We start from the raw sequence: 20,067 nt of genomic DNA, 5'->3' as shown, positions 1-20,067 counted from the left end.
CTAAGGAGCAAAACAGGATGACCTGATCGCCCCTCTCCTAGACTTCCCTCCCTCCGAGAAATGCCCAGAAGCTTCTCAGGGAGGCATTTGCTAGCCTGGACATCACAGGCACTCAGGGGGCAGCTCTGGCCCCTGCCTCCTGTCATCAGCATAATGCATCCATATCTACAATATGGCAAATTTCATATCCTCCCACCCTCTTCCCTGCATTATTGATGGGCGATGCACTTTAAAAAAAAAAATCAATTAGATCAGGGCGTGGAGCTGGAGTTAAAAGAGAAAAGAAGCCTTTAAAAGTCTGCACTTCTTTCTGCTGTTTTGAATAGGAACAGATAAAGCTTCCCCTCTGGTTTGAATAAGTCAAGCCCAGGGCTAGGTTGGCGGTGATTGGCCAGGACTGGGAAAATGAGGTTAAGATGCAAACACAAGCAAATATAAGGCAGTGTCTGTGCAGCCATTACTAGGCTAAGGCAGCGGAACCTGGCACCTTCTGCTTTGGGTTGGTTCTCCGGAACTGCTGCTACTTTCTCGCCAGAAAACCAGGAAGACCGGTGGGAGAGAAGGCAAGGTAAGGTCTATTTGGTGTGTGGGTGTCCATCAGCAGAGCAATCCTACTGAGCAAGGAAGAAACAAGGGAAGAGGAGATCGACATTTCTGTGCCTTTGTCTTCTTGGATGAGGCTTTTAAAGGATTAAACCAGGAGTTTGTAACGAGTTGTGCAAACTTCCTGCTGCGAAGTTAAGGCCCTTGTTAGAAACCACTGAACAGATAGAGCACTGTTTTCAAAAGCTGGGAAGTGTGGAGACTACCCCTTTCACACGTCGCCTTGGGCCAAGGCGGAGGTTAGAACTGCTTCCTCTGCTTGGGCTCCGTTCACAGGGGGATCTGTGAGAATTAAGGGCCGCTGGCTTTTAGCCTGGGCCTCCAAAACACCCCACCCCAAGGGTTTCTGCAGGGGCCTCAAAAGTGCTGAATTAAGGACTTGGAGAAGAGGGAGGAAGAGATTGAGCTTTGGGGGACTTTGATGTCACAGCTGCCATCAACTTTTCTGGGTGTCCCAGGGAGGCAGGAAGTCCCTTCCTTGAGCATGTCCTCTCCTTAAGTGGGGGACCTTGGCCCAGTGAGCTCCTTCCCTGTTGCTAAGTCCCTGCTGGGAAATGGGACTGCTTTTGGCCTCTCAGACTCACAGCCCTGATGAATGCCGATTCTACCAGGTGGAAGCTTGTCTATTTTCAACGAATGAATTCACTGGCCCTTGTCCCCTTCCCCTATTTGGGTCATGGCATTTGCATTTAATGAATGAAATCTAGGGTCTGAAGAGAACTTGAACAAATATTTCCTGGCAATTCTGAGCAGCACCAGGTAGGGTGGGGCAGCACGAGTTATCCAATGAAATCCTCAGACGCCGGCTACTCCGGGTCTGTGCCCTGCTTTAGTCTTGCTCCAGCAGTACACAAAGGGAGTCTGGGTTTTTTGTTGTTTTTTTTGTTTCTTTTGCGCTTTTTGCCAAAGTCCACACACTACATAATGGCACAAGCTCTCCAAACCTGGCTTCATCCACCAAGGCTCAAGGATAGAATGGGCAGACATGCTCTTAACAAGCACAGTATGCCTCCAAGTAGCAAAACTCCATACGGCCCTTTCTGGGTGGGTTGTTTCATGTTTTGTTTTTTGTTTCTGTTTTTATTTTGTTGGGTTTTTTTTTTGTTTGTTTGTTTTGGTTTGGTTTTTTTTGCTTCTGTAAATCCATCAAGCACATCTTTTTTCCTTTGCCTCTTGAGAACATTCATCAGTTATCCGTATCGGAATGCAAGCTCCTTGAGAGCAAGAACCAGACAACAGGCAGGCATTTTATTTATACAAAGCCCCTAGATGACCATGCATGTGTGTAAGTACTTGATAACCCTGGACACGCCCTGAATACAGATGGTGGGGCACCGGACTTCTCTTCACCACTTCCTCCCTCTCCCCACCCTGCCTCGTGGGCAGCCACTGAACCACTGGCTCCTGTGGATCTGTGTGAGAGGGGGAAGGAGGGCATCAGCCCCCAGGAAGACCCGGCCACCCAGCCTTTCCCTGCTGGCTCCCTGAACTCTGTTCCCCCTCTCCCTGCCCAGGCTCTGCCATTTTACTTTCCCTCTTCTGCGAGGCCCAGAGAACATATTAGTCATCAGACAAAAGCAAGACAAGCTGTTCAAGTTTTAGGATAGTTTACTTAGAAAAGTCTGGAAAGTAAAAGCCCAATGAGAAAGAGAGTTGACCCCGCAGAGGACCTGGCAAGCAGGACCTCTGGAAAGAGCTGGAAGGAATGAGTGAGAGAAGGCAGCCCAGCTTGGAAATATTCCGACGTAAGCTTTTCTCCCCGTTAGCCACTGAAGGAAGGTGCGTTTAGGAAGGGTTACGCGACATCGAAGTGACTAAAAAGCACAGGCTTTAGGGTCAGATACGGATTTCGCTCTAGTGTGTGACCCTAGGCAAATTATTTAACCTCTCTGAACCTCAACTCGCCTGCAATGTAAGATAAAATATACTCCGTTTATAAGAATTAAGTGACAGAACGTGAGCCAACACAGGGCTTGACATATTTATGATCCCTTCAGTAAATGACAGTGACTCTGACCAGAGCTCTTGACAAGGGAAGTGGCAAGGGGGGAGCAGACCTTCTGGGTGGGGACCCCCAGACCAGCCAGGCTTCCCTCGAGAACTCCGATGAGTCATTCCCCGCCCCCGCACCGTGGAGCCGCAGGGCGCACCACAAGGACGTGGCAGGATGGCTGATGAGAAGCTAGGAAATGACCTAGGAGAAAAGCTGGGTGGGTGCCTGCCCCCCGTGAGGGGCCTCGTCTCCCCTGCTCACTCTGTGCCGTGGCAGCCTTGCGAAGACCAGCACCATGTCTCTGAGCGGCGCCTTCAGGGCCGTGGGCGACGAGCCTGGGATCATCACCTGGCGGATCGAGGTGAGCTGGGCCGGAGGCACACCTTCCTCCCTGTACCGCGGGGCACGGCTCTGGCGGCCCTCTGGCACTCCCGAGCCTCCCGTCTTTGGGAACAGCAAGGGGCGGCTTCGGAGCCACCTTTTCCTATCCTTGACCCCTCCTGGGTGCTCAAAGCAGGTGGCGGCAGGTGGAAGAAACGCTTTTAGCCCCGGAGAGCAGGGCCCCAAGCAAAAATAAGCTTGCCCTTTATCCCGCCATCTGCTCCGTGAGTCTGCACTTCCCGTAAATGCCCTGGGGCGATGGGTGGGGCCTGGGCCCACCCTGGAGACCTGCGACTCCTGGCTGCTTCTGTGGGAAAACCAGAACCTGTCTTCCACAGGGCACTTTGGCTCCTGCCAAGTGGTAGCGGAGGTAGGGGGCGTGGTTGCCTCTGGCGGGGGGGGGGGGGGGGGGGCCTCTCCCGCCCAGCTCCAGCTCCAGCTCCAACAGTCTGTAGCTGGCAACAGCCCTGGCCCCGGGGCAGCTCCACCTGCCAGATGTAAAGACCCCCTCCCCGAGCCCCCACGTCCCTGCTCCGAGCCCAGAGAGGGGCTGCTGCAGAAAACCCAAAGCACTTAAGGCTACCTGTTCGTTTCAATTTAGGTACTAAACGTTACCAAAAGTATGGTCTATTTAGCATTTTTACATTTGACACGCACATTTTACATAGAACACACACAAGTATGACTCAGGTTTACCTCACTTGGCGAGAGTGATGGAAATGCACGTGTGAGTCCAGGTGCATGGCTCTCCTGGGGCAAGCCATGCGTGCAGGTGGCAGCTCAGGCCCCCACCCCAGGCTGCAATACAGAACACCGGGCATGGAGCCCCTTTGCACCTGCTGGCACTCGCCTCCCACAGCCCCATGGTATCCCCACGTCCCGTTTGCAGACCTTGGCCAGCGCTGGGCGGTCAGGGCTGGAGAACAGTGCTGGAGGCACTGGAGCGGCTGCTCCGAGGTGGGATTTCACTTGTCAGCTTATATCCAGCTCTTTTGCCTGCAAAGCCTGCAAAGGCTCCTCACAGTGTAGTGAGACGAGACCATGCAGGTGGTGGGGAGGAGGATGGGGTGAAGATGGGGACCCAGATTCAGAGCTGGGACCATGCAGGCAGAGCCGAGCAAAAGCAAGGGGGGCGGCCCCCTGGATCCTGTGGCCGGCCGCTATGCCCCGTAGGATCAGTGGTGACATCTCCCCTACCTCTCCCCTGCCACATGTGCCAAAAGATGGAGAGGAGAGGGAGGGTGGAGGGGTGGGGTAGATTGCAGACTACACACACCCCTTGTCCTTCCAGAAACTGGAGCTGGCGCTGGTGCCCCTGAGTGCCCATGGCAACTTCTATGAGGGGGACTGCTACGTCATCCTCTCGGTGAGCACCGTCTCCTTATTCCCAAGAACTTCTCCCCTGAGAGCCAGTTCCCCGGTTCCGCTGAGATCTGCTGCTGACGCTAATCAGGTCCTTGGTATCCGTCTTGGTCTTTCCTCAGTGTTTTACAGAACAGGCCTCCAGCTTGGGTCTCAAAGGCCATTCTTAGGGGATGGAGCCCTCAGTCTGAACCTCAGCGGGTAGCCCGCAAGCATCACTTCTCCCTCCCGGGGCTCAGACCCCACATTAAAGTGGTGTGGAGGAAGGCCAGGTAAATACAAGGCCGTGCCTCAAAGTGCTCGTTCTAGTTGAGGAAACAATATCCCAAAGAACGATGCCAACAGAGCCACGCAGATAGACAGACCAGCGCTGTGCCAGCTGTGTAAGGGCAGGGGGCAGCAAGGTAAGTCTGCCCCCTGCCTTGGAAAGGATCCTCACTGGTCTCCATGTAGTTTGAGAACAGTAAGCTGTCAACTTGCCCCCAAGGTGGGAGGAATGTGGGCTGCTGGAGCTTGGGCCACACAGCAGGTCTGCACAGAGGCCACTGCCGCAAGGGAGAGAGGCCCCGAGCCCCCCTAGGGCGGGACACGAGCCACCCTATGCTGTGTCCCTCCCACACCGGAGGGGCCAGCAGCAGAGCAGGGGCGGGGTGGGTGAGCCGGCCCCCGACCCGATCTCTCTGGACATCCCAGACACGAAGAGTGGGCAGCCTCCTCTCCCAGGACATCCACTTCTGGATCGGGAAGGACTCCTCCCAGGACGAGCAGAGCTGTGCGGCCATCTACACTACACAGCTGGACGACTACCTGGGGGGCAGCCCCGTGCAGCACCGAGAGGTCCAGTACCATGAGTCTGACACCTTCCACGGCTACTTCAAGCAGGGCATCGTGTGAGTAGTTACGCCAGAGCAAGGACATAAGTGGCAGCTTACCCAGCAGGAAACCACAAAGGCCAATAAATACGTGAAGGGTCTGAGAAATGCAAATCAAAACAAAGCTATCACTTCCACCTGTCGGAGTAGGCCGGATCAGAGGGCCAGGTGGTGGCAAGGCCGTGGGGAAACAGGAGCCCTCGTGCCGCCCTGGCAGGGGGACCGCCATAGCGTTCTGGAGAGCAGTCTGCTCCGCGGAGGCAAATCCCACTTCTGGGGGCATGACTCAGAGGACTTCTCATATACCCGGGTCTGCAAGAGCTCGTGAGCCAGAATGTCCACAGCAGTGCCATTAGTGGTGGCAGGAAGCTGTAGGCCAGGTAGAGTGCCCACCCCTGGGAGACTGGACAGGAGAAATACTCCAGGACGCCAAGGAGCACTGTGTGGCAGCTGGAGACAATGGGTCAGACACATGCCTAACGTGTGGGCGGGTCTTACATCCATGGTGCTCCTGAACAAAGACACAGACTTGAACTACGTGACAATGCCAGTTTCTGTTTTTAAAAAATATATGCCCACCAAACAACAGGACACACTTATCAGGATGAAAAGAAAAAGATAGTTGTTCCACTGTTGGAAGGGATGCCTGTGGGAGGGAGAGGAATGGGCGAGCATATGCAGATAAAAGGGAATACATAAATACTGAAAACGAGTGAGGGGTCTTGTAAAGGACAGTACTGATAATGTCCCATGAACGGAGGAGTTTAATTAACTCCAAACTTTGCACTTGAGATCAAAAACAACAAGAGGAATTCAAACGAGCTGGAGAAATCTGAGGCTGGTCCAAGGCTCGCCTCTTGCAGGCTGGCAGTCCCCACTGACTGGGGACCTGCTGGGCACAGAGCACCACAAGGTGTTACCAGGAAGCCCAAAGACAAACCTTCGGCTCCGGGGTGGCTTTCTGCATGCCCTTCAGGTGGAGGACCCTGGGATGGAGGCCGGGTTGGGACAAACACCAGGGATAGGAGGGCTGATTCCTGGAGAGAGGATTTGTCTTAAGGCCCGAGTGTCATTGATGCTTCTGCTGCTTCCCGACTTGTGCCCCTTTCTTTGTCACACACTGATCTTCAGACAGTTGCTAGAACAAAGCAAGTTCATGCCACAGGGTCTTCCGCACTGACGATGAACCCTCTGGAACTCTAGCCCTCTGTCTGGCAGGTTCCTATCCCTCTTAATACATTAGCTTGATTGACATTCCTTTAGAGAAGACTGCTCTGACCACTCTGTCAAAAAGTCTGTCACTCAGTCTACTTCCGTGGCAGCCATGACCATCACTCATGTTTACTTGCTTATGTCCTGTCGTCGCCCCTACAGGCAGAGGCCGCAGCTGTGTAGTTTACAACAGTCCCCCCCAGTACCCAGCACGTGGCAGGTGCTCGGTAAATAACTGGCTGTTATTTGGATATTCCCACAGCTACAAGAAGGGGGGTGTGGCCTCCGGGATGAAGCATGTGGAGACCAACACCTATGATGTGAAGCGGCTGCTACACGTGAAGGGGAAAAGAAACATCAGGGCCACCGAGGTAAGTCCTCCCCACCGTCTGTCTGCTCCACCTGGAGCCTAAGAATTCCTCCTGAACGATGTCTGCTTCCCATCTGCAGGTGGAAATGAGCTGGGACAGTTTTAACCAAGGTGATGTCTTCTTGCTGGACCTTGGGAAGGTCATCATCCAATGGAATGGCCCAGAGAGCAACAGCGGAGAGCGCCTGAAGGTGTGGTTCATGGGGCTTGCAATCTCTCAGTTGCCTTTTCCTTTTTCTTTCTTCCACTGGCTCTTCCCTTGAGATGCAAGACAGACCTCTGCCTTTGAGTAGAATCTGTTTCAGAGACAGGCCAAGTGCGTGAGTCTGTGACTCACTCCAGGGTCCTAAGCATCAGAATAACCCCTATGTCTGGGACCCGGGTTGCTCCTCCCAAAGCCAGCAGGTGCAGAAGGGGCCCCGGTGGGGCTAAATGCTTCCTTGGGCTTCTTTGATAGGCTATGCTTCTGGCAAAGGATATTCGGGACAGAGAGCGAGGGGGCCGTGCTGAAATAGGTGTGATCGAGGGAGACAAGGAGGCAGCGAGTCCGGAGCTGATGAAGGTCCTTCAGGACACCCTCGGCCAACGCTCCATTATCAAGCCTGCAGTCCCCGATGAGATCATAGATCAGCAGCAGAAATCAAACATCATGTTGTATCAGTGAGTAACTAAACCTACATGCTGGCTGGAAGCCGGGGTAGGGGGACGATGTCTCCTGGAAAACCAAGCACCTGTGCTTGGCTCCTCATTTTGAGTACAGGCGTCTGGCTTTCTTTTAACCCTTTTCATATGCAGCTTCTAGACGGAGCTCAGTGTTCCCCACCCAAGGAGGCAGCTACTGTCTATTCTTGTCAGCAACCCTTCCTCGTCTCTTGAGGAAGGTCTTCCTTTACTTGAGTCTATATATGCCCCGGAAGGTGGAGGAGATAATGTTTGGGAGAGAGATGCACAGCAGTCTTCTAGAGAACAGAGTCCATTACATTCTTGTCTGCATTTAAGCCACCCCTGTCATAAGAAGTCAAAATTTATCCAGAAACTCCACACTAAAAGCCAGCAAAAATACCAAATTGACTACAAGATGCTTTGTAGAAGAGAAAGCACAGGCTAATTTCTCCCCTTTTCCAGTGTCTCAGACTCAGCTGGGCAGCTGGCGGTCACAGAGGTAGCAACAAGACCACTGGTCCAGGACTTACTGAACCATGATGTAAGTAGAGCTTGGGTGGGCTTGGCGTCTGGGGCCAGCCCTGGCTTTAGAGACCTTCCTTATGTTCCTCAGTGGCAGTAACCACTTTTATCCCCGACTGCTTCAGGACTGCTACATCTTAGACCAAAGTGGAACCAAGATCTACGTGTGGAAAGGAAGAGGGGCCACAAAGATTGAGAAACAGACAGCCATGTCTAAAGCCCTGGTAGGAGCCACAGGCATATGGTATTGTCCCCAAAATTCTGGTAGTAACACTTCAGACATGTAGCCATATTCGGAACCGGGGCATAGAACATCACAGTCACGTATGTGAACTTCAGTCTGATAGACAAACTGGGATTCAAATCCAGGTTTGCTATATATCTCCGGTATATTCGGAGGATTCTGAGGGTTCTGAGGATTAAATAACATTTGCAAAGCACTTAGAACAGTACCTGGCCCCTACCCCTGCTCAGAAAATACGGCTGCTGTTATCGAAGGGGATGTCCCATCACGCTTGACAGCCCTGTCCTCAAGAAGCTTATGATGCCGTGCAGGCCCATGCAGATGAGCCCAGCAGGATGCACTTACAAAGCAGTAAACGAGCAAACGAATTTGACACGAAATCAGTGGAGTACGTGAGTGCTGCAAGCACATAGTATAGACGATCTTGAAAAAAAAAAAAATTAGTCATAATCATGACAGGCCAATCAAGAGATACTGGGACTGTTCCCTCTGTCCTTCCCTTGAGGCAGGTAACTTGGCCACTACACATAAGTGAGTTAGGATTTGATTCTGACTCCCAGCAGGGAGCAATCCTATCAACTGGCTTCAAAGGGGTGAGTCAGCAGCCGAGCAAAGAACCCAGTGTATTCCCTGATTGGCCTGCCTTCCGGGGTTGGGGGTGTCTGCAGAGCTTCATCCAGATGAAGGGCTACCCCAGCAGCACCAACGTGGAGACCGTCAACGATGGTGCCGAGTCGGCCATGTTTAAGCAGTTGTTCCAGAAGTGGTCAGTGAAGGACCAGACCACCGGCCTGGGGAAAACATTTGGCATTGGCAAAATCGGTGAGGCTGCTCCTCAGATTGCCTTCTCACGGCTGGGACTCTCTAGAAAGGCAGCCACGGGTGCCGTTCACTCACTCGGCTTCTCCCAACCCCTTCTCTGCAGCTAAAGTTTTCCAGGAGAAATTTGATGTGACCCTGCTGCACGCCAAGCCGGAGGTGGCTGCCCAGGAAAGGATGGTCGATGATGGCAATGGAAAAGTTGAGGTGAGTCAGCGATTCACACCTCGGGGGGGGGGGGGGGGGGGGGGCAGGAGGCACCGGCCCTCCCAGCTGTCCTGCTGGAGAGGAGGGAGCAGGTGATTCCGTGTCTGCCTTGGCACCCCTCTGGCACCTCAGGAGCAGTCTCTAAGAGGTATCTGAGTCTGCAAAGCTTTCCCACAGTTCCTCAGGGACGTGAAAGGCTGACAGCCCAGCGTGCTGTCAATAACTCACCTGGCAGATAGATTCAAATCATCCCCGAGCCGTGATGGGATGCACCTGAGCGGTAATGATCTGGTTCTCCTCGGGATTCAGATCCTGCAAGTGTGAAAAGCCCTCACGGCGAGGAAAGAAGAACCAGGGAGGGAAGGTGTACTTTTCAGTGGACTTTAGTGTCTTTCCTGCTGCGTTCTCTGCTGAGCACGGCCCAATCCCTTCCGCAGCTGTCCCTTCGAACAGGAGCCCCATCCCTGGGAAATTTCCCATCCCTGGGAAATTGTGTCTCCTTCTGCGCCCAGGTCTGGAGAATTGAAAACCTGGAGCTGGTCCCTGTGGAGCATCGGTGGTATGGCTTCTTTTATGGGGGAGACTGCTATCTGGTCCTCTACACGTACGAGGTGAATGGGAAGCCACATTACGTCTTGTACATCTGGCAGGTAGGCCTGAAGCAGGCTCTTAGCTCTGGCTGCTGATGCTTCCTCTGGCCCCTGAGTGGGGGCAAGGGGTGGTGGGGACCCATTTCTCCCCCTCTAACCACCGCAGGGCCGCCACGCCTCAAAGGATGAGCTGGCAGCCTCGGCATACCAGGCCGTGGAGGTGGATCAGGAGTTTGCTGGGGCCCCTGTGCAGGTTCGAGTTACCATGGGGAAGGAGCCACGCCACTTCATGGCCATCTTCAAAGGGAAGCTCGTTATCTTTGAGGTGAGACCCCCTCAGATAAGATTACACCATGAGCAGGAATGCCCAGAACTCGCAGGTCAGCAGGAGGCTACCGAATCGGAGAGGAGGGAGGGAGACCAGGGCTTGGGGCAGACACAGACAAGAAGCGGGTTAATCTCGGGGCACCTGGGTGGCTCGAGGGCACAGTTCATGAGTTTGAGCCCCACGCCGGGCTCAGCACTGGCAATGAGTGCATGGAGCCTACCTGGGATTCCCTCTCTCCCTCTCTCTCTGCCCCTCCCCCGCTCGTGTTCTCTCTCTCTGTCCCTCTCTTTCTCTCTCAAAAATAAACATTTTTTACAAAGAAGAAGAAGGGGAAGAGGGTTAATCTCTCCAAGCCATTCAGGTGAATCCCAACTGCCTAGGACTTTAAGTCCAAACCACTGCCCAATTAATGTTCAAGGTCCTTCATAATCTGACCCATATTACCTCTGCAGGTGTATTACCCTCAGCTCCCTAACCTACACACTTCACTCTAGTGAGGTGAGTCTCCTCATGAGACCTCACGTGTGCCACGCGTCCAGCCCCGCCATGTCCAACCCTCCCTCCCCCACTGGATGTGCCCTTTCGAACTCAAGTCCTACTTCCTCCATGAAGCTCTGGCCGAAGCAACACCAGGAATGTGTAATGTCATTTGCTTGATATCACACAAGCCTGTGGTCAAGTCCTAGCCTTGTCATTTATTAACCAGATTGCTAAGCCTCAGTTTTCCCATCTGTACTGCAGGATAATCATACCTACTTCACATGGTTATTCTGAGGTTCCGTGAAATAATGTAGGTGAGGTGCTAACCACAGAGCCTAACAGACAATAAAAGTCTCAGAGTGGGAGCTAATATTATTGGCTCAGTGATGCCAGTTCACCTGACCTCTTCCAGTGTGCATGGCAGCTCCCAGTGGGCAAAAGCAGTGTTGAATTCATCCACAGTCTCTACAACGGCGACCCCAGAGCTCCGCTCACGTGGGGCTCCAGAGAACCAGATTCTGCTCTTCTCCTCTCTAGGGTGGGACTTCCAGAAAGGGAAACGCTGAGCCCGACCCTCCAGTGAGGCTCTTCCGGATTCAAGGAAATGACAAATCCAACACCAAAGCGGTGGAGGTTCCAGCCTTGGCCTCCTCCCTAAACTCCAATGATGTCTTTCTGCTGCGGGCCCAAGCAGAACACTACCTGTGGTACGGCAAGGTAAGACGTCTGGCCCCGGTGGACACACCAGCCCCTGGGAGCCCTGCCCTGGGCCCTCCCTCCCGTCAGCGAGGCCAGAGGAACTAAACAGTAGGCCGGAGCAGTCCTCAAGAAGATGAGCCTTTCCCTAAAGGATCTTCAAAGGGACTGCGAGTGTTTTCTTGCAATTAGAAACTCACTGACCACGTTGCTCACACCCAGGAGACACTCCATAAGCTTCTACACAGACGGAGGCTGATAAGCCAATCTTTCCACACCGGTCTGGTGGAATGTAACAGGATAGGCATGAACATTGAGCAAAAGCGCTAGAACTGCGATTCTGTCCATTCAGATCGCATCTACGTTAAAAAGCACTAACACTTACAAAAGAGAACGGAGCTGGGAAAGATGCTCAATGCCACACTCACCGGGGAAGTGCAAGTGAAAACCACAGAGATGCTACTGTACAGCTAGGAGAGTGGCTAAAAAAAAAAGAAAAAAAAAAAGTAGACAATATCAAGTGCAGATGAGGGCACAGAGCAACAGGAACTCGTGGGCATTGCTGCTGGCAGTGCAAATACGGCCTTTGGGAAACAATTTGACGGTTAATCTTATAAAACACACACATAAGATCCGGCAGCCCCACGCCCGGTTTTACCCATGTGAGATAATAAAACTACCTTCACACAAATAGGCATAGCACCTTTATTCACTGGCACCCAAAATTGGAAGCAACTCAACTAGAAAATGAAAACAGTGGTATATTCATACTACTATTCATAGTAGAATACTTCTCGGCAACGCAAAGAAAAAAGCTGTCGATACTCACGACAAAGCTGAATCTCAAATGCGCTGTGCTAAGGAAGCCAGCCTCAAAGGCTACACAGTGCGTGATTCCATGTATAACATTCTGGAAAAGGCAACAGTGTAGTGATGGAGAACAGACGGTTGCCGGAGGTTAGGGACGTGGGGAGCATCCGACCACAGAGGGGTAGTCCGAGGGAATTTTTGGCGGGGCTGAGGCAAATGTTCTAGACCTTCCGTTTTGATGGTGGTAACATGATTCTGTGTGTTTGTCAAGGCTCATAGAAGTGTACACCAAAAAGAGTGAATTTTCTTGAATAAGTAACTTTTCAAATTTAAGTTTTTTTCTCTTAAAAAAGAATCCGAAGTCGGTGCTAAAATTCCAAGTGAAGCCAAAACCAAGGGGGCTCTTGCCGACTTCTGTGTGGGTTTCAGAGTCCAGTCCTGCTCTCTGCCACCACGCTGCTTTCCTCTCCCCCGCCCCTCCTCTCCCAGCACTAGAACAAACCCCTCTCCCCCTCCTGAGGTGCTGTGGCTTTGGTAGCTGATCCCAGGACACTCTCAGTGTGGCTTCGCCCCCTACATCAACGCATCTATGTATAACTAACCCCTGTGCTCTCCTCACCCCACTCAGGGGTCTAGTGGGGATGAGCGGGCAATGGCCAAGGAGCTGGCCAGCCTTCTCTGCGAGGGCACTGAGGACACTGTGGCCGAGGGCCAGGAGCCGGCTGAGTTCTGGGACCTGCTGGGAGGCAAGACTGCCTACGCCAATGACAAAAGGTAGGGGAACACAGCGCCCCCTCGTCTGGGCTCCCCCTGCCGCCCAGGCTTGGGAACTGCACAAACTGTAGGATGCCTTTCCATTTTAAAAACCTGATTTCCACGTCGCTCAGTTCCTTCTGAACGGACTGTATTGCAGACTACAGCAGGAAATCCTAGACGCGCAGCCCCGTCTCTTTGAATGTTCCAATAAGACAGGGCGGTTCGTTGTCACTGAGATCACAGACTTCACCCAGGATGACCTGAACCCAGGTGATGTGATGCTCCTGGATACCTGGGACCAGGTAAGACGCAGCCAGAGAACGAGTGGCAGAGATCCCCACAGTTGAGGCTATTTTTTGTGTAGTGCCTCCCCTGTCAAGGATAAACCCAGGGTAGCTCTGGCCCACCCTCGAGTCAACCAAACATTCGTCAAGGGTAACCAAAGGAAGAGCCCACTCTTTGCCAGGGATGGAGAAATCAGAAGGTTGTTTAGAACTGCCACCTTGGGGATTTTCCCACTTTGCCCTGGGAAAATCAGGCCATCTTATCGTCATGCGCTCCTTTCTCTTCCGCCAACAGGCTCCACACTCGGAGATATGGGCCTTTTAGGGAATATAGGGGTGTAAAGGGGATATCTTCGGGGCAACCCCTCCCTGACATTCAGCTCAGCACACATACTCAGCCCCTCCTTCATGCCAGCCCCTGGGGTGGGTGTAGTGTCACCAAGGTGAAGGGCCCCTGCTCTCAGAGTTTACAGACCGATGGAGGAGCTGGACATAGAAACATCCTTTTGCTATGATGGGGGTGTGAGGTGCCGCGGGAGCACAAATTAGGGGCACGCAACACCGTTTAGGGGCTCAGAGAAGACTCCCTAGAAGAGATGGCTCCCAGGCTGAATCTCCAAGGACAAGTAGGCTCGGTAGAGAGGTAGAGGGAGCATCCTGGGCAAAGGAAACAGCACAAGTAAAAGCAAGGCACGGAAGAGTCTAATACACAGGGAACTACCATCGATATCCCATCAAGCCATAGAGTTAAGGAGTTAGAGATGAAGCTAAGAAGTAGATTACCTGCCGTACCCACCAGGCCCAGTTTGAATTTCATCCTGGAAAGCTAATGAAATTTAGGCAGGTGAGTGACATGGTCACTGTGCTTTCAACAGATCATTCTGGAAAGTAGGAGAGGAGGGATGGCGGCGGGGGGGACGGGACAACAGAACACTGCACACTGGGAAGCCAGCCAGGAGAGTATTGTAACAGTCAAGTAAGAGCCACCATAAGCTGCACAGGGGCAGTGGGATGGTGACAGATTTGCCAAATGCCGGATACAGGGGCATCTGGGATGACTCCCGGGGCACTGCCCGAGGTGACCCGATGGATGCCATTCACCAAGAATGGAGACACAGACCCAAGTCTAGAAGAGAAGAGCTGCCTTTGGGGGTGTTGTAGCTGAGGTGCTCGGAGACCACGATGAGGGGGGTCCTGCAAGAAGTTGGGTTCAGGAAGCTGAAGCTTAACGAGATCTAGGAGATACATGTACAATTAGAATTCTGGGAAAACTTTTCTCTCTGCTGAACAAATCAAGCTGGGAAAGTTCTCTGAGGCTGTGACTTGCTGAGGGGGCAAGATAGGGCAGGGTATATGGTCTGGTACCTTGTCCTTGATATAAGCACATGAATGTTCCACCTCTCCAACAGGTATTCTTGTGGATCGGGGCTGAGGCCAATGCCACAGAGAGGGAAAGAGCCCTCACAACGGCCGCGGAGTACCTGCACACTCACCCCAGTGGCCGAGATGCTGACACACCGATCCTGATCATTAAACAGGGGTTTGAGCCTCCCACCTTCACAGGATGGTTCTTGGCCTGGGACTCGCATATGTGGAGTGTAAGAACAGAGAGCATGGGCGAGATATCCCTACCGCCTGGGAGCTGAGCGCTGGTAGCTCAGGGGGAAAGTGGGGTCCCGACTTAAGGGCTGAGTAAATCCAGGACCACATTCCCCCCGCCCCCTCCCCACTCCCTGCTTTTTACTTTCCTTCTCTTTTCCACCCACCAGTTAGGGAAACTCACAGCTTGTCTCAGGAATAAGCAGTGCGTGGAGGCAATAGTTTATAATGTTTATCCACACACATCACCTTTTTGAGGTTCACAGCCACCCTGACAGCTGGGGCATTTGTAACCTGTTTCCCATGTTATGAATGAGGAGGCTTAGAGGAGAGGGGTTTTGTCTAAAGTCACTATTAACCAATAGGAAGAAGCCAGGATTTCTGACTCCTAGCCGACCTCTCTGTCTTCAGTCTCATACAGAGGATTAGGAAACACCAGCAAAGAGCGCAGATCATGTTTAAGTACCTTCCAGCCTGGCCTTGACCAGAAGGGGGAATTTTCATCTGTGCTCCCCCCGCCCCCCACAATGTCTTCTGATTCCCTGATTCTTTCACCTGTTTGCTCTCCTTGAGGGTACAGCCTAGGCCTGAGGTGTCACTCCCCGCAGAAACAGCACCGCGTCCTGTTTTGTATCTGTTTCAGGCAGGGAAATCGTATGAACAGTTAAAAGAAGAGCTGGGAGACACTGCTGCTATCACAAGAATCACCGCAGTGAGTTGGGTTTACTCTTGGAGAAGCAAGCAGAGCCCGAGAGAAACCGCAAATGCTACAGACGTCGTGTGGGCAAAACCCTATCTCGTCCTTCTTAGTATCGCTCTAGTGGTCCATTTTGATTTAAGATTGTTGGGGTGTTTTTTAAGTTTATTTATTTTGAGAGAGAGCACGAGGATGCAAGTGGGAGAGGGGCAGGAAGAGGGAGACAGAGAGAATCCCAGTTTCTGCACTGTAAGCGCAGAACCCAAAGTAGAACTCGAACCCACAAACCCAAGAGATCACAACCTGAGGGGAAATCAAGAGTCAGACGCTTAACTGACTGAACCACCCAGGTGCCCCCAGATTTAGGATTGTTTTAATCAACAGAAAAGCAGGTCTCAAAGCCAAGTCCCTCATTTTACTGCCTTCCAGAATTTAGAAGAGACTTGCTGCTTTAAAAAAAACAAACATATTTTTATTCATTTATTTTTTTTAATGCTTGTTTATTTTTGAGAGAGAGCGACACACACAGAATGCGAGCAGGGGAGGGGCAGAGAGAGAGAGAGAGAGAGAGAGAGAAAGAGGGAGACACAGAATCCAAAGCAGGCTTGAACTCACAAACTGTGAGATCATGACCTGAGCCGAAGCTGGACGCTCAACCGACTGAGCCACCCAGGCGCCCCTTTAATGCTTAGTTATTTTGAGAGAGAGACAGAAAGACAGAGCACAAGGCGGGGAGGGGCAGAAAGCGAGGGAGACACAGAGTCGGAAGCAGGATCCAGGCTCTGACCTGTCAGCACAGAGCCCGACAAGGGGTTCAAACTCACAAGTTGTGAGATCACGACCTGATCCAAAGTCAGGACGCTTAACTGAGCCACCCAGGCGCCTCCCCCCCGACCCCACCAAAAAAAAAAAAAAAAAGCCGAACATATTTTTAAATATAAATACAAGGAATTACGACCTATGAACTACCTGGTATTATGAACCAAATTTTTTGTCCTCCAAAATACATAGGTTGAACTCCTAACCCCTAACATGATGGTACTGGGAGGTGGGGCCTTTAGGAGGTAATTAGGTCATGAGGGCGGGGCCTTCATGAATACGATTAGTGCCCTTAAAGGAAGAGCTATGAGGGCTTGCTCTCTGCTCTCTGCCATGTGAGGATACAATGGGAAGATGCCACCTGCAAGCCAGGAATCAGCCTCTCGCCTGACCTAGGATGCAGGCATCGTGGTCTTGGACTTCCTAGCCTCCACAAAGGTGAGAAATGTTTGCTGTTTAAGCTAAACAACAAACAAATGAAAACGACAAAAACAAAAACTAATTTTATTATTCAAGTCTGTTATTCAGGACAGATTACACTGGTGGTATTTTTCATAAACAATAAGCTTTTAACCTACGTGATATGCTTACCGATTTCTGACGGTCAGGTCCACAGAAACTCAGGCCATTACCCCCGTTTCAATGGCTACAGGAAGTGGAGCCTCTGGCCAGGAATCCAACATTTCTTTAACATCAGGATGAGTACATGGTACCAGGTGTCCAAACCATCTGCAATTCTATCCTTTGTGCTCTACAAACTCAAGATTCCAAAACTGATGGTGATGTAGTATCTTTAAAATATATGTAGGAATAGTATGACTTCAGGGCTCCTGGGTGGCTCAGTCAGTTAAGCGTCCTGACGTTGGTAAGGGCATGATCTCACGACTCATGAGTTCGAGCCCCCTCATCGGGCTCTGTGCTGGCAGCTCAGAGACTGGAGCCTGCTTCGGATTCTGTCTCCCTCTCTCTGCCCCTCTCCCGCTCGCATCCTGTGTATGTGTCTCTCTCTCTCTCAAAAATAAATAAACTTTAAAAAAAAAAAAAAAAAAGAATAGTATGACTTCAATTGAGAGTCATTTAAAGGCTGGAAATGTAGAGCTTAAATACAAGTGCCAAAAGAAGGTACGTGATCACAGTATTTAAATGAGATGTAGGCACAGCGTTTATGCCAAAATGGCTATACAGGATTTACCCTAGACTTAATCAGTTTTCCCCAGGACCCCAAAATCTGAATATTTCAGCTTCCCAGATGATTCTGACATGCAGTCAGCTTTAGGGACCATTGTTCTAAAAGGTGATCACAAAGGGTGCAGTGGTATAAGCCGAAATATTAAATGTTATACATACAGAACTTCAATTGCACAGAACCTGAACAGTCTTTTATCCCGTCTACGTTCTTACCTTGCCCAGGACATGAGGAACGCAACCCTCTCCCTGAATTCTGAGCCAAAATATTACCCTATAGAAGTTCTGTTGAAAAATCAAAATCAGGAGCTGCCCGAGGATGTGAACCCTGCCAAAAAGGAGGTAAGTAGCTAAAGGAGCTGCATCTAATGTGAGTGGAGCTCTCCATGAGGAAAGCACCTGTCTCAATCTACAGCCTAGGAGGACAGCTCTGGCACATTGTAGGCCCCTCAACAGACATCTGAGCTACCCAGTAGCTCAAGACAAAACCCCAGGGCTCCTTTTTTTTTTTTTTAATCACCTCTCACAGCAACCCATCAGCCACCCTCTGCCCCCTCCCCTCCATCTCTCTGCTGTCCAGCCATCATGGATGACTGCAATAGTTCCCCAACTGATTTCCACCCTTGTCCCTACGATCAGTTCCCCACATAACAGCCAATAGGCTTTTAACACAGGTAACACTGTTCTGCTCGAAACACCTCACGTGGCTTCCCCCTGCAATTAGAACAGAATCCAAAATCCCTTCTGTGGCCTCCAAGGCTCTACACAGCCTGGCCCCTGCCCACCTCTCTGATTTCACCTCATCGACCACTGCCTTCTTCACTTCCCACCCACTCTGGCCTGTGGCTCCCTTTCTGTCTCAAACCTGCTCATCCCAGCCTTCGAGCCTTTACACTTGCTACTGCTCCCACCCAAAAATACTTTCTTCTCTCAGATCCTCACAGAGCCAGCTCCTCCACACTGTTTAGGCCTCAGCTTCAATGCCCACCCAGAAAGGCCTTCCCTGACCGCCCCGTCAAATACTGCTTAAGAGCAAGCTCCTTGTCTGTCTCATTCGCCACCACATTCTCCACTTTTCAGCGCCTGTAACAGTTCCTGCCACAAGTAGGCCCTCTTTAAGTTTTGGCTGAATGAATGAACACGTTGAATTAATTAACTCATTTTCCCCTTGAAGGAGTTGATTTGGGAAGGGCCTCTGGGTTTCCCCCAATGTCTTATCCAACCAACTCTTAAGTATCTGAACTACAACTTTCTTGAAAACAGAGGCCATACCTTCATTCAGACAGAAAATATTCAGTAAGCATCAATAAATAAACGTTAGGAGAATTTTATGCGCTCAACAAGATCCACTTGATCATGCATTTGGAAATGTCTGGTTAGGGATGCCTGTGTGGCTCAGTCGGTTGAGCGTCCGACTCGATTTTGGCTCAGGTCATGATCTTGTGGTTCGTGGGATTGAGACCTACGTCGGGCTCTGTGCTGACAGTGAGGAGCCTGCTTGGGATTCTCTCCCCGCCCCCCCCCCCCCCCCCCGCCCTCTCTCTGCTCCTCCCCTGCTCACACACACGTGCACACGCTCTCAAAAATAAACATTAAAAAAAAAAATGAAAACGTCTGGATAAAAATGGCAGATAGGGCATGAAGCACGGAAAACCATCACTCAATTCAGTTCTCCATTCAGCCAAAACCTAATGTCTAGAATTCATCATATATAACCCATTCTTGTTCTTCTGGAAAAAAACTGGTGCCAGGTGGGACCATGAGAGCAGCAAATCCAGTCAGCTTCTCCTCGGGCCAAAATGAGACCCCACAACCTAAGAACTCTTCAATGAGTAATTTAAGTCTATTACAGACTTTCTGAAAACTTCACTCTCTTTCCCCCTTCAAAGACACTCTCTGGCTCTACCCTCCCCACTTCTGCTGGCATTGATAGGTGCCATGTTTTCCTTCTAACTGGAGACTCTGTTTTCTCTCTTAGAATTACCTCTCTGAACAGGACTTTATTTCTGTGTTTGGCATCACAAGAGGGCAATTTGCTGCTCTGCCTGGCTGGAAGCAGCTCCAAATGAAGAAAGAAAAGGGGCTTTTCTAAGGCAAGAAGCTATATGCCTACTGCAAGACCACAGAAGAGAGCAGAGCGTGCCAATATCAGGAAAAGAATTTACCTGCCAATTTTTGCCTAATAGCCAGCTCCTTAAGTCAGATGCAAATCACAGCATGTTCTCCATTCTTCTCATCCCTGCATTCCTTGTTATATACCTAAAATGTTAAATACTCAGTTTTCGATTTTTGTGGCCTTCCGGCATCCCAGCAGAAAGCACTAAACCTGCATCATGAATCCACTGAAGTCAAAGTAAGAGAAAAAAAAAAACAAAGTTTAAAGCATTTAATAATGGGGCAAGGACACACATTGGTCTTAAATGTTAAGATCAGGGGGCACCTGGGTGGCTCAGACGGTTAAGCGTCAGATTCTTGATTTCAGCTCAGGTCATGATCTCATAGTTCGTGAGCTGGAGCCCAAAGTCAGGCTCTGTGCTGACAGCGTGGAGCCTGCTTAGAATTCTCTCTCTCCCTG

The 20,067-nt window shown here is 51.2% G+C and overlaps 1 protein-coding gene across 2 annotated transcripts; it reads left to right on the top strand.

Moving 5' to 3' along the window:
- The first annotated feature begins 291 nt into the window (after nucleotides 1-291).
- On the top strand, nucleotides 292-19,694 carry AVIL (advillin). 2 transcript variants are annotated; one of them, XM_042947020.1, is made up of 20 exons: nucleotides 292-568; nucleotides 2,873-2,957; nucleotides 4,269-4,343; nucleotides 5,033-5,229; nucleotides 6,686-6,794; nucleotides 6,874-6,984; nucleotides 7,251-7,453; nucleotides 7,919-7,997; nucleotides 8,104-8,202; nucleotides 8,891-9,044; nucleotides 9,148-9,248; nucleotides 9,761-9,898; nucleotides 10,005-10,163; nucleotides 11,184-11,363; nucleotides 12,781-12,926; nucleotides 13,066-13,210; nucleotides 14,602-14,790; nucleotides 15,435-15,503; nucleotides 17,718-17,834; nucleotides 19,471-19,694. In XM_042947020.1, exons 2-20 carry the CDS (start codon nucleotides 2,892-2,894, stop codon nucleotides 19,582-19,584), a joined length of 2,451 nt encoding a protein of 816 aa, XP_042802954.1. In that variant the 5' UTR covers nucleotides 292-568; nucleotides 2,873-2,891; the 3' UTR covers nucleotides 19,585-19,694. The 2 variants fall into 2 exon arrangements, with proteins under 2 accessions (XP_042802954.1, XP_042802953.1); XM_042947019.1 differs by lacking the exon at nucleotides 292-568 and having other exon boundaries at nucleotides 1,782-2,957.
- Nucleotides 19,695-20,067: the final 373 nt, after the last annotated feature.

This window comes from Panthera leo, chromosome B4, assembly GCF_018350215.1.
Source record: "Panthera leo isolate Ple1 chromosome B4, P.leo_Ple1_pat1.1, whole genome shotgun sequence".
Taxonomy (NCBI): domain Eukaryota; kingdom Metazoa; phylum Chordata; class Mammalia; order Carnivora; family Felidae; genus Panthera; species Panthera leo.
This window is presented reverse-complemented; position numbering and strand designations above follow the sequence as displayed.